The 14337-nt window shown below is 43.3% G+C and overlaps 1 protein-coding gene across 7 annotated transcripts in view; it reads left to right on the top strand.

Annotated features, from left to right (window-relative positions):
• The first annotated feature begins 1739 nt into the window (after window positions 1-1739).
• The window catches only part of SLC10A7 (solute carrier family 10 member 7), a 156045-nt gene continuing 143447 nt past the window's right edge, over window positions 1740-14337 (top strand). For 3 of the 7 annotated variants that reach the window (XR_010372755.1, XR_010372754.1, XM_064450297.1), the window contains exons 1-2: window positions 1740-2008; window positions 5577-5659. Coding sequence is in view for 5 of the 7 variants with exons in the window: in XM_064450297.1 (XP_064306367.1) it covers window positions 1909-2008; window positions 5577-5659 (183 nt within the window). In the remaining 2 variants the exon portion in view is untranslated. Of the gene's footprint in view, window positions 2009-3078; window positions 3227-5576; window positions 5660-10710; window positions 10848-14337 lie in introns of all 7 variants that reach the window. The other 4 variants (XM_064450296.1, XM_064450295.1, XM_064450293.1 and 1 more) reach the window with 4 other exon arrangements.

Raw genomic sequence — 14337 nt, 5'->3', positions numbered from 1 at the left:
GCTGTGTTCAGATCAGAGGGCCTATGCTCCCGCTAGTGTGCTTTCAGAGCCACATAGAGAAAGATCTAAGCACCCTGATCTATGGCTGGTGCCTATAGAAACCATGCCATAGAACTAGGGCCACCTCACCTGTGAATGAGTATCCACACAAGGATTTAATATAGTTTATATGATAAACATTAACTTTACATCTTTACTTGTTTTGTCTTATCCTTCCTGTGCAGTAATCAAGCCCTCCCAAGTAATCAAATCCTATGCTCGTTATAATCACAGCTTGCTCTAGAAGAACAGCTGTTTGTGCATTTATTTCCTCCCAAAACAGTCAACCTGCAGCAGCTGCACAGGCAAGTGCATTGAGGCTTTGTGATTCGGCACTGGTGTCTGAGAGGAGAGCAAGGACCAACGTGTACGCCTGTGAACTTCAGTAAAGCAGTGAAATGTATGACCATTTAAATGGCACGTTTTGGATTGCCTTGTGGGTGGGAGAAGGCGGATGCTCTCCGTATTAAGAAAATTCAGCTATGATGTATACATGTTTACACGTGTATGTAAATAGAATGTGGATATGTAGGTAATGCAGGGAGTAAACGTGGACACGTATATACATATATGTACACAAGTGGACCTCACAGGACATACAGCAATATACGCTTCCCAAAGCGACTGAGATCACAGCTGAGCTTTGAGCGATAAACATTTATTTACTTGGTAGCAGAGAGCAGAAAGCGTGCGGCGGGGCCATTCTTCGAAGCCTGAATACATCCGCAGAGACCGTGACGTGTAAACTTACCTAAGCGCGCAGGAGATCACAGAGCGGAACCGTCGCGCGTTCGAACGCTGCCGGAACGAGGCGGCGGCGGCAGGGCCGGCGCCAGCAGCTGTGCGGGCAGAGCGCGTCATACTTTGCCAGTTCCTCGTTAATGTGATTTAGAGCGAGGGGTCGCGCCCGGGCTAATGAATCCAGTGGGGAAGGGGAGGCACGGGAGGAATAGGAAATGGAAAGCGCCGGTCGAGCGCCAGGGCGAGCTTTTGGTGATACTCTGCTTTTAACGGAGGTGTATTTAACACCGGGGTAAACCCGCCGACCTCCGCACGGGGAGTCGCCTCCGGTGCGGCAGCCAGGGGCGATGTCGGCGGGTCGCGATAGGCGCTTCTCCTCCAGCGGGCAGGGTCGATACCCGCGGCACCGGCGGGAGCCCCGCGGCGGCGGCTGCCGATCCGCCGTGCGCCCGCTCACGGGCGCGGGGTGCGTGTGCGCAGGTGACAGGCCCGTGCCCCGGCGGCCGCCGTGCGCCCGCGCTTCCGCGACACGGGCTGCGCGACTTTCCCCGTCACGGTTTGCGCTGCCAGCAGCCTCGCGCCCGCCCTCCCGCGCGTCAAACACCGGGCGTCACGCAGACGTTGTAATGTACCAAAACAGCGCGCACGCCACACACACCCACCCCCCGCCGCTGTTCCGCCGCGCCGGCGGGGGCCGTGCCGCCCGCCGGCACCGGCTCTACAGGCCACGCTGCCCGGCCTGCCCGGCGGCGGCGTGGCCGCCGTCCCGTCCCACTTCCCCACCAGTCGCCGCCGCGACCCGCGGTGGCCGTCGGCGCTCCCGCCTCGTCGCGGGGATGCGGGGCGGGGGCGGCCGAAGCCGGCGTGGGTCTGGTTCTGCGCTGCGGACCGTCGTTTGCGTGTCTATTAGGAGGTGCGTGGTAGCGATGGCGGCGGTGGGTGAGACTTTCCCCGTCAGCGGATCCGGCTGGTCCTGCCGGCGGGCGGTGGGGCTGCGCCCCGCCCCGGCCCTGCGCCGTGCTGCGCCGCGCTGCGCCGCGCCGGGCCGGGCTGGGCTGGGCTGCGCCGCGCCGCGCCGGGTCGGGCCGGGCCGGGCCGGGCGGCGGGGAGCGGCGGCAGCGCCGCGCCATGGGGCTGCTGGAGCGCCTGCGGAAGGAGTGGTTCATCCTCGGGATCGTGCTGGTCATCGCGGTGGCGCGGCTGGAGCCCGCCGTCGGCGTCAAAGGGGGTGAGTCCGGCCGGCTTGTCCCGGAGGCGGGCGGTGCGGGCGCGTTTCCCGGCCGCCCTGAGGGGGGGGCCCGCCGCTCTCAGTGGGCCCGGCGCGGCCCCCCACCCTGGGAAGGGGGGCTGCGGACCTTCCGCCGGTCCCCGGGGGCGGCCGCTCGCTCGGGTGCCCCCCGGCCCTCGGGGCGTCAGCTCGGGAACTTGGGGGTGCGGGCTGCGGGCTGCGGGGCACGGCCGGGCCCGCCGCTGCCCCCCAGCAGCTCGCCTCCCCTGCTCGTTAGGCAGTCACTGTTGCTCAGGTACCCAAGAAATATTTCAAGGTGTGTTCCTGTACCTGTGCTGGGCGCCACACCGGCTGCCTGAATGATATCCTACCCTTCTTGGGTCGGTGGTAGCGAAAACTGGGTAGCAACTTACTTCGAATGTACTCCTGCTCAACTGAGTAGTAACTTCAAGAACTCTAAGATGGGCATGAAGTCCTTGCAGTTCGGTGTGTGAATGTCTGCCGTCTGTCAGCTTCTCGAGAGGTGCAGTTTAGCATATATTGTGTTAAAACCTCGGGTGCTGTCTTTCAGCCAGATGACTTTTTTACTTTATAACAACACACTTGTATTTTAAAGATTTTTTTTTTTTTTGTTCCCTCTTCTTCATGAAAGAGGAGGGAAAACAGTGAAAACGATTCTGTGCAAAATGGTGTCAAATGCTCACAGTAAACGAATCAGAAGACCTGTCCCTTTCCAAGCAGTGAGGTCTTGTGTGGTCCTTGAAACAAGAGCTGATGAAATACCCAGGGTTATCTTAAAATAAACAGTGTATCTTTAAGCATAAACGCTGGCAGCATTTTCTGGTTAGTTTCCATTGTAACTTCAGTTCCAGATGTTCACAGTTTTCAAGAACAAAATAGATTTTATATATATATTATTTTCTAATTGATCTCTGAAGATTTAAGAAAACGGCTGTAGAACACTTGAACTGAATTGCCTTAGCAATTCTGTGTTATGGGAGGGGAGAAAGAATCTAGCTGTGCTTGTATACGCATAGATTTTTTTTTTTTCTTCTTCTTTTTCTTAACAGAGCTGAAGTTTGAGGATAGACAGCTTCTCACTGAGGAGCCAGCTTTCCCTCCCCTGTTAGGTTCTGGGAAAAAGAAAGTGATTTTAAAAAATATGACTCTGAACTCTTGGTGTGGCAACTAAGGCTCCAGTACTTCATGGAGTTCGGGGTAGGCAAATTCCTGCTGCGCAAAGATCCTTTCTAACATCTGTGTGCTGTTTTCTGTCGGTGGATAGGACCCACATGGAGCTTCTTGCAGGATCCATGCTGTGTCTTCAGCAGACCTTAAAGACAACTTTAAATTGATAGTATCAGGTAGTTTGTCCCTTTCTGGTTTGATTGTCGTGCCAATTGTTAACAGCAATGTGGGAGATCCTTTTAACTAGAATATGAGGTAATTTTTCCTGAGTTTACTTCCTGCATGGAAGCACTATGATGGAGCACTTCATTTAATTATCCTACTGCAAAAATACGTGAAGTGTCGACATGGTATTGTTCTTGGGACAACTTGCTTGAAAAATCTTGTAAGCGTTGATTGAAGCTTGTGAGCATGTGTTCTGTGAAGTGGTGTCCCTCTTCTGAAGCTATGGGATCTCAGTGCTCATTTTAAAACAAACAAACAAAAAAAAAGCAGGGGGTGGGAGGTACCAGCATATGCAAAAAGCTTAGTTTTCCATCTTCCAGCTGACAAAACCATGCACTGTAATTTGCAGGGCCTTACTGAACAGTATGGATGGTCCAGCATCCATACCAGTGGAACATTGTGCCACAAGTAACAAGGATTTGTGCTGTTGCCACCTTCAGGGCATAAGCCAAGCCCTTTTTGTGTGTTTTCTGATTTGATGAATGAGCCTATTTAGTTCCTTTGTGAAAAGAGCTTTCCCGACCAGTCTTTTGCACAAGAGGTGGAGGGGATCTGTTCTAACCAGAGTTCCCTGTGCTCCATGGGGTTGCTCTGCTGGCAGAGATTCCTCCTGCGTAAAGGAGTTCAGGTAGCTCAGTGAAAAAGTCTAAAATAGAAAAGCTGAGTCCTGGAAGAACCCCTATCTTAGCCAGACTAACTAACCCACTGCCTGTCTGCCCAGTGTGTATGTGCATGTATGTATATGCTCTAATCTTCTAAAAGATAAAAAAATATATTAAATTCTCTCTAAGAAATACTTTTCTGCATAACTAATATATATTTTTATATAATTTTTCTGTTCCTCCCACCCCCCCGGCTATTCAGTTAACATGACATAATTTTGCAACTAGCCATGTGCTTTTTTGCAACTTTAACTCTTGCATTTTGTGGCTTATTTAACTCTTGCATTTCTTGGCTTATTTTTACCTTTCGCTTCATGTAGGTTCTTTGGTTTTTTTTTTGTGTTTAACACACACAGTTGTAGTGTCTCATCAACAGAGTCCTCTCTGAGAGTAGGATTTGGGTTTAAATGACTTGAGATGCAAATTTGAGTAGACTCAGTGTACGATCAAATCCCTCTAATATAAGGATCATTGACCTTGCTCCAGTGTGACCATCAATGTATCATTCATCCAAGGGAGCAGAAAGGATCTTCTCTTCTGGAGCTTTGAGTAAAGGCTTGCTTGTTTGCTGCTGCAGTTTTGCTCGTGACAACTTACTGTCACTTGCAGAGTTAGGATATTACTTTGGTCCTAAGTAGACTGCTAGCATTTTCTTTATAATATAATAACAGATTGAATGCTTGTGAAAATACGAGCATATGCATTTTGTACTTGGTGGCCTCTGATGGCAAAGTGTATTAAGAAAATTCATCATTTTTATAGGAGTGTAAAAAGTATTTTATTTTAATCTCCCTGAAAAAAAAAGTATATAAATATATACAAATGTAAGCCTTTAATATAGTGGAACCCTTGAAGGTGCAGACATATGCCCTTGCTGATCTCACTGCAGCAGTGTGTCTGAAATGTGATATTGTAGGGCTGGAATGAGCCATTTTGCCACAGCCCTGTGGTGGGGGAATAGTGCAGAATTGTATTGCTCCAAGGAAATCACTGCAGCGTACGATTTGGTTTCCTCTCTGCAGGCAGCCAGACAGGTGTGTGTGTGTGTGTGTGTGGTAGGGGAAGAAGCGAGAGGTAGATATGTGATGATATCAGTGCCCCTGGGGAGGGAGCAGCTAATATTTTTAGTTGAGTGTAGGGTTTGAGTTTGCTGACACTATAGGGATACTCTGATGACAGAGGAAAGCCCTGAAAAATTCCCCGTTTGTACATTTCCAGAATTTACCTGTTAGTTCCCAGTGGCCTGTAATCACAGAAGCCAAATCTGTGTGACGTCATACCTCACACTCCACACTCACTGGTTTGCTTTTATTTAAAAATGAATAGCATGCTTTCTGTAACTTAATAGAAATCCCATTCTTTTTATTAGAGACTTTAATGATTAGATTTTCTCCGGGTATTTTTCTAAGTATTCTCATTTACTTTGATGCAATATATGCATATCATTATATCTGACTGTAGTTCACTTTGTTCTCTATGTCTGTATTTTTTAGGACCTTTGAAACCAGAAATTACCATAACTTACATTGCTGTTTCAGCTATATTCTTTAACAGTGGACTCTCCTTAAAAACAGAGGTACTGTAATTTCTTGTTGCTTCATTCTTTTTTTGCTTTAAAAAGTTTTGTGTTGCTTTTGATCAGATTTGAATGTAATTGGAATAGTTAATTACTGGGCTGTTGTTGTGGATGCTGGGAGAATGGCTTAACAAGAGGAGATTAATATTTGACATTTATAGAATAACCCCACCTTGATTTCAGGAAATTCTTCACGAAGTAGTGAACATGATGAGGAGAGTATGAATAAGTTTCACCCCTCCACAGAGGTTAGGTTGCTTGACTTTGCAGGGCTTTGACTAAATGGAAGTGCTGAGCACAATTTTGAGATTGGAGCTACACCCTGGATGTGTCCCAGACCCAAATCAGCATGAGACCCAGGAGCACTCTAACACCTGCCTGTGCCACCCCTTCTGCACCTTGGCTTCCCCACTGCTCAGTTGAGATACAGGCTGGAAAACTGTGTGAATCCGAGGGTAGAACTTTGTAGGGAGCTAGGCAGTGAGAGGCAACGTGGAGTCTCCGTGCCTCTTGTAGGAAGCAAAGAGAAGGTCTGAGCTCCCTGTGCCTCTCTCCTTCATCTTGCCTGCTGGCGTGCTCTCTGAGTAAAACTGCTTAGGCTAGTTATTACGGGATTGGTGCAAGCAAAGATCTGGTGGCTTTAAGTTGCCACACTGGGTAGGCACAGGGCAGCAGCTAGTATCAACGCAGAAGGGTTCCTCTGCAGATACAAGGCTGACACACAGGTACAAAGTCTTGGCAATCTTTTTCTATAGAATTTAGTTGTGGACAGGTGGACTTGGAGTGCCTACGCTCCGCTGCATATCACAGGCACTGACACTTGTTTAGAATTTTGTCATGTGTTTTTCAAAGAGGAACAATCTGGGAGTAAGAAGAGATGAAGGGGAGAACCTCTTAGTGATGTGTAAAGGAGGCATGGCTAAAAGAAATTATGGCTATATGCCAAGAAGAGAAGGAGCAGCCAGAGTTGAAGTGAAACACTGCACATTTCTGCTAGTCTGGTTTCTTGAATCCTTTTACGCTGTTGGTTGTGCTAACAGGTGGTATTATTCCTGTGTTGCATGATACTAATGCCTGAAAGAATCATCGTGGTATCTTCTGAGAAAACTGGGATTTGGATGAACAGCGTGCATGCAACAAAAAAAAAAGTTTCTATACCTGTGTCATGGTTATAGGGGTAAAGTTTCAAATGGAGGTGGTGTTCAAATTGAGGGCAGCCCCCTCTGCTGTCAGTTCTGACACTATGGCCTATAGTTCTGCTGGGACACAGTATAAGTAAAGTGAATAACTTTAGTAAATTCTGTCACAGCTGTTTAGAGCCTTGTGGTCTTAGGGGAAAGCAGGAAGAACCATGTTGTCTGTTTTACTGGGACAGTAATTAATCCTAGTAGAAGTAGGCTGCAGAAAGGCACTTTCTTCCTCAGAGAAGAGGACGTGAAACACAAAGCTGGAGTAGTACTAACAGTGGAGTTTTCGGATTTCAGGGTGAGGAATCTTTGCATGCAGAGAAAAAATGTAAAACTTCTTTCCCTTTCACCAGTTTGTATCCTTGAAGCTCTATATTTGTAAAGCATCTGTGAGTGAAATTAATAGCATTATCAAAGTCTTGATTAGCTTCTCAGTGCTAGTGCCCATCTAACTTTTTCCAGTTAAGGTAACATGACTGACAGGTTTCTGGGCAATGTGTCATATCCTACTTTGAACTTGCATAACCTTTTTTCACCTGTGTTTCTAAAAGCAACATGTCAGTGTAAATGAAGCTTTTACAGGACCTGATGTTTGTGTCCAGGTAGCTGATCTCGGATTATTCTGGAAACATCAGTTAGGACTGGTGCTGTACATGCAGCTTTATGTTCCACCAAGAAGCTAAGCCTTTTCTGAATTTCTGCCATGGGGGTAGAAGATAAAGAGGGAGAAAAACATTTTACTCATTGCACCTTTTGCTATTACTTTCTAAAATGTACATTAAAAACAATCCTTAAGTGTGCCACAAGGTCAAGTTATGATTCTATTGAAATACTTTGGGGTGTGTTTTAATTGTTTAAGGCACAACCTAAAGTTAGTATTATTCGTCAGTTAATATATCTTTTTATTGGATTGCAAAGTAAATCGTTTCTGGTTTCGTCTGTATTAGTTCTTGACCTGTGTGTCAGCTGTTCTACCTTGGATAATACATTAGAAGAGATTGAAACTAGGGTTTGCTATGCCTTATGAAATGATAAAAAGTTGTGTAAATATTAACAGAGGCCTTCTGATGATAAATATGACAAAACTAGAAATAGCTGATGCTGTTTTAAGGTTACGCTTCTGGTTTTATCTGCTGTGAAAGTGCATGCTCAAAAATTTTGCTAACATGCATTCGGAAAGCATTTTACAAAAATAATTGGCAGCGTTCAGGGAGAGCTGGTCTGTGCATGGCCTTGTGTTCTCACATCTAGAGGTCAGTGAGGTCCTTTTATATTTGTAGAAATAGTCTGTGTCCAGGAATGACAAGAACATTTGATTCCACCTTAATATAATGCTCTTTTAGTTTTCAGTGACTGGATAGCTTGTTCTTTTAAAACAAATACGTCCTGTAGGGCCCCAGAAATTAAGTCACATACTCGAGTTATCCATTTCAATGAGGATTTTGGCAAGCCGCTGAAAACACTGTTTGCTCTGTGTGGGTGTTTGCCCAGAGGCGTCCAGCTATGACCATCTAAGCATGGCTGGATGGCAACAGGGATGGATGCACACTGACCAGCGAGAGGCAAGGATAAGTTCTCTAAAGAGTCTGAAATACAGGGAAAGACAAGCTAACCTGTTCTACCTGGTGTGCAGAAACAGCGTCATAACTAGTGGCTTCCAGTAACTTTTCTGAGACTTCTGCTTTTTTGAGGGCTATGGTGACGGATGTATTTTGGGACAAGCCTTCGTAGATTTCTTAAGAGGGTGAAGGCTGTTTGCCTCAGTGCTTGTTCTATGATAATACAGTCTAAGGGGTAACTATTCTAAAAGGCAATCAGTAGAGACATTTTAAGGACTGGTAATGTAGATCTGGAAAGACCTACTCCACTAATACAACATTCCTTCGTGCACTAGATTGCTTGGGTTGTGATTGCTTTCCTTGCCCCTTGGAAGCTCCAACGAGTCTTTCCCGAGGCTTGTGTCTTGGATTTTGCTTTTGAAAGTATTACAGAGTTTTCTTCAAATCATCTGTTTATAAGGCATTTTCCAAGTTTAAAAACACGAAATTACGAGGGCTCATCTGTATGTGTGATGGTGCCTTCATAGGTCGGTCCGCTAGGAAATCTGGGCTGGAGGTGACTTGGCGGGAAAGAAGGAGTAATTAGCAGCTTTGCTGAAAGAAATTACTTGCTCTGGTTTTTCTCAATTGTATTATTTACTTTTAAAACATACCTTTTATATAGGTATTTCCAGGTATCTTTTCTTCCTGTACAGGATGTGTTTCTACTCCCAGACATTTTATTTTTGCTTCCTTTTTGACATAAGATGAAATAGTACTACAGTGAAGCTATTTATGACACTGTAGGTAGTGTGACGGGTTATGTGTAAAAAAGGCCTATTTTTTAATTGAGTGATACTACCCTGATTATGAGCTTCCTTTATTTAAAAAAAAAAAAAAAGTTGTTTCATTCAGTTAACGAACCACTGAATGTAATGATAGTTTCTTGGTAAAACTGGATCAAGATGTGTGTTTCAAGTCCATGTTTTGTATAACTTTAAGAATAGGATATGAACAGACATGTATGTTTTTTGTGGAAGATTTTTTTCCCCCTAAAAAAATTTCAGGAAATAATTTTATTGCAAGAAATAAAGTAACAAGAACATGGTGCTGAACTGCTAGTGTTCCCAGATGTGTATAACTACATCAGTGTACACTCAGATGGTCAAAAATGCAAGATTTCAGTGTGTTTCATGAAAGTTCAGCTGTTTGGAAGCTGAGAGAGGGTGACAGTTGAAGATTGGCTGCTGCATTACTGTACATGGAAATACACTTTTAAAATATTCTTTTTTAGTGCATTTGGGGTATCAGATAGCTGGAAAATCCTAGCAAATTAGGTTTTGAATTAAAGTGCCATCAGTTCTTTTCCTCTTGCATTGTTTACTTGAAAAGAGTGCAAGTTATTTTGAGAGAGAGAGGAAAAGGAATTTTTCTTCTCAATCTATGAGAGCTGGAGTGAGCTGAAATGTACAAGGCTTTCCTTGTACTCAAAAACTGTGTAGAAGATCCTCGCAGTGCCTGAAAAGACAGGAACAGAGATACACAGAGCGAACTGAAGAGCTTATTGCATAAGGATACTTGATCGCCTCTCTGGAGTGCTCTTACACTGTTTAAAATTAAAATTTGTTTTGTTTTGTTTTCTCAATCTCCAGTGGCGTTTTATACTTTATTTCTCAGAAATTTATGGCTTAGCTGTTGTTAGCTTGTTATGGTCTTGATGTTCTTACTTTGCTATTCTTCATCAGCCTACTTTTTTTTCCTATAAATTTCCTATCTGTTGATACAATAACTAATCAAAATCTGCTACAGATTACCTTGCTTTTTATGTTTGTTTGTCTTTCCTTCAAAAAAAACACCACAAATGATGACTGTTTGTAATGTAAACATCCCTTTTTCACGGTGTAAATGAGAATCAGTCTATGGCTGTCTTTAGACTAGAGAGGCCTGAAATCACGTGGACACTGCAAGTTTTCCTTCCTCTTGATATCAGCAGTCAATAAAGTAAACAGGCCGTCAGCATAGTTAACACAGGTTTTGAAGCAGTGACAAAGTGCTAAGGCTGCCTGCTGAAAAGCTACCGTTATGAGAGCTACCCTATTATTGAAGTGGTGGACAGTCCTTCTGGAAAAATGCCCAGGAGCAGGCAGAGCTTTTATGTTGTCTGGATGTACTTCATTATTAAAGAGGAGATCAGATGATCCCTAAAGGTGCCTCTTTGACATGCACTCTCTTTGTATTATAAACATGATCCTAGTTTTAAAAGCACAAACGTGATCTTACTTCAGCTGTTATGACTGCAACTTCCTCTCTTCTTTTTCTTTTGCAGGAGCTGACAAGTGCTTTGATGCATGTGAAACTACACCTTTTTGTCCAGATTTTTACACTTGTGTTCTTCCCAACAGCAATATGGCTCTTTCTTCAGCTATTATCAATCACACCTATAAATGAATGGCTTTTAAAAGGGTATGTTTAAGCATAATGGAGTGAAATACATTTGTAGCTATCTTCTTAAAGGGCTGCTTATCCTGCTACGGGTATTTTAAGACTTGTATTGTGAATATATTTTTCTGGTTGTTTTTGTGCTTCAGCACTTTGCTGTCAAAAACACAGTAAATGCACAAAATTATCCTTTCAGGAGCCTGGTTTCATGTTTAGAAAGTCTGGTCAGTTACTTTCATATGTAGAGAGCTTGCAACAGATTAGCTTTCTCTTTCACAAAACACAGCTGAAGTGCTGTGCTGGCCCTCGGGGCGTATGGGGATGAAAAAAAAAGGAATGCTGAAGGGAAAACATAAGTTGGTGGATAAATGCTGTGTATGCCATGTACTGGTGTTCCTTTCTGTTTTTAAACAGTCACATCTCTTGCATGTGTCCAGATCAGCAGTTAGTATCTGCTCCTAGCTAAACTACGCAGTAGGCGGGGGAGTGAGAGGAGAGTAAAGTTTTTGTAGGAGAACTTTGAGAGGAGCAGAAGCTAAGTTACCATGAAAACAATGTGGTTTAAATCTGTCAATGTGTGCTTCCAAAGCCGCATTAATGGTGCAGTAGTGATAGATGTTATGAAAAATCCAAAAAATAAAAAGTTTTTTTCAGAATCAAAGGTCAATACCTAGCACCAAGCAGCTATACTGGAATGTTTGAATGCAAAAATCAATTATTTTAGAAAACTACTTAAAGAATCCCCACTGTTTCTTCCTGCTGGTGAAACATTGCTTGGGGAGAGTTTACTCTCTTAAAAGTTTAATGATAAAGCTGCTTGTGTTTGTTTTTACAAGACCTAAACCTCAAAGAGCGTTTTGTTTCGAAGAGGCTTCACCAGGTGTTCCAAGTGTGAAGTGGTCCAAATGATACTGAGAAGGTGAAATTGAGATTACATCCTTTAAAAGTCACCACTGTTTTGCTTAACAGTATTAGTACATCAAGGAAATAAAAAGGTTGCTATACAATGTCCATTTGCATTTGCTATTCATAGCAAAAGTTATTCTTTAAAGGAAAATCATTGTGAAGTTTTTCCTCGGCTAGAACAGAGGTAAAATTTTCCACAGTGAGCCAAAATTCCCTCCTAATCCATGGGAGTTGCAGTTTCTGAAGTGCAAGGTGCAAGAGTTGTGTGGCTCTGAAGGCTCCCACTGCAAAGGGAGCCTGATGGGAGCTTTACCTTCAGTGCTGTGCAGGTGTGGAAGATACTGAGCTCTGTCCTAATTCTAGGATAACACATTTTAAAGCAAGTACTTGCATGTCCCTATATGGGTACATGAAAGGAGAGCGAGGAGTGGATGTGAGGAACTGCCTGTGCCTTGGCCACTCTGTGTAACCAGAAGTTCATCCTAAAGCCCCACAGCTGTAGATTTTATTCTGTAGAAACACTGAAGTACCCTAATGGAAACAAGGGGAAACAAGGCAGGCTTTGGCAAAGTTACTTTCTCATCAAGTGTGTTTAGCACAGCTTGTAGTGGGAGCTAGTTGATAGTCCCCACAAAGACCTGGAAAAATAGGCATATGCTCCCAAGGACATGTAGTACCCTTTGGCAGGGTGGCTCCCCTGGGTGCTGTAGCTCTCCACTACTCTCTAAACAAGGTTATGCCTAAAGGGCGCAGTCAAGCCCACAGTTAATTTCCTGTCTTGCTTCAGAATGAGTGGTAGATTCTCCCATCCTCTTTAGTGGTCTTTTTTGCTGTAAATATTATTTGGGAGGCAGATTCAGATAGTACCAGCTTTTCATCTGTGTTTCTACAGTTGGGTTTTTTCCCCTCTCTCTCTGGGATGATATTAGGTTTGTTGTTTTGCAATTATTTTGAAATATATAAAATAGAGCAAAACCTGACATAATCCCAAGCATCTTTTAAGTTAATTTTTTGTTGGCTGATTAGGTTTTGCATTGACAGCATCTCTTTGAAAAGGAGCATGAAACAACTTATTAATGTCTGCACAGATTCACCACTTCTGCCACTCTTAGCATGTAGTGTTTACAGCACAGGTGGTAAGGCATGAGATGCAAAGATCTGGTGCAAGATGGCTTTGGTAGTTCCATATCTAAAATACGTGACTTGAGACCCTACTATTTAGTTGTCTGAAATGTATTAGCAGAACAGGTATTATTTATTGCCCTTCACCAAGTGTTTGGACCCCTGATGTTAGTGCTTATAGCATGGCCTGAAACAGTGGAATGTTTCAGTTGGTTGTTAGCTATATTAATCTGTTGGCCATTAGGGGAATTTGTTTGTATATTGGTAGTGTTACATGTAGTTGATACAAAGCAAGAAAAAAAAAAAGTTGACAAGTGCGTGTTTCAACACACTTGATTAGAAGTATTTCCATTTAGTGTGTACCAGGCTTTTTTGTAGATTAATATTTTCATATGAAGAATATTTAAAACCATAGCTTGATAGTGATTTTTGTTTTTAAATTCCAAATATATTTTTTTAAATTTGAGTGGGTTCACAGGGATTGTGTTATTAAACCATTCTCTTATAGTGTGGAAAATCCCTGGCAGCTGAGATTAATGTCCTTGCACGCATTTTGTACGTTTCTGGATAACTTTGAACTTAATCCACCCCTTATTAGTGCAGGTGAGAAGTTCAAGAAGCTGACTGCCAAGAAACCACATAGAAGAGAGATAACAGTATCACAGCTGATATAGGGGATGGACATCAGAATCGCCATGTATTTGTCTGCTGTATATTTTCATATATTCTTCCAAACTTTACACACCACTTCTTTTTCCTGTATTTCTTTTCTTTTCAATATGATCTTATCCTAAGTGCTGACAACTATCTGCTTCAATAGCTTACTTCACTGTAAGCTAAAGGTACAATGTACTTCCAAGGTGGTGCTTGGCACTTTGTGATTGGATTTATATAATGCTCACATTGGTTGTCTCTTTCCTTTTCCACAGTGTCTGTAGCTGACAAACTGAATACCATCATTGCCATTTACCTGTTTCTTCTATTCAAGCTTTTTGAATATTTGCAGCATATCAGTTGCTCTACAGTATGCTCTCTATTGTTTGGATTTAATACTTCTGTTTCCTATAGCTTTTGACACTGCGTTCTCGGGGATGGACTAACACAGTTAAAAGTGCAAAGTAGTTCATTGCTAGTAATTGATCTGAACTAAAATATTGTCTCAAACTCCAGTACCTGAAAACATGTGTAGATTCCATGCTTTTGGGAGTTTTGCAGGCCATTTTATTTCACGCCTTACTGTTCCTTCCAAGTCAACACAGTTTTGCTTCAGAAGGCCTATTTTACTTAGTACCAAATTTAATTGTAATCTGTTGTGGTATGTTCTTGTTTTTTCTAATTACACATTTGATACAACTAATTTTTGTAAAAACTACTTTTTGTGCACTGTCTTTGAAAACAAAAGAAGGCTCACCATTTTTTCTTGCTTTGCAACAGCGTTTAATATATATATCGATAACTTTGCTGCACAAACAATGGAAAAAAAGAC

This window comes from Phalacrocorax carbo, chromosome 4 (genome assembly GCF_963921805.1).
Source record: "Phalacrocorax carbo chromosome 4, bPhaCar2.1, whole genome shotgun sequence".
NCBI classification, from domain to species: domain Eukaryota; kingdom Metazoa; phylum Chordata; class Aves; order Suliformes; family Phalacrocoracidae; genus Phalacrocorax; species Phalacrocorax carbo.
The sequence above is the reverse complement of the archived record's forward strand: the minus strand, read 5'-3'. Positions and strand labels throughout refer to the sequence as shown.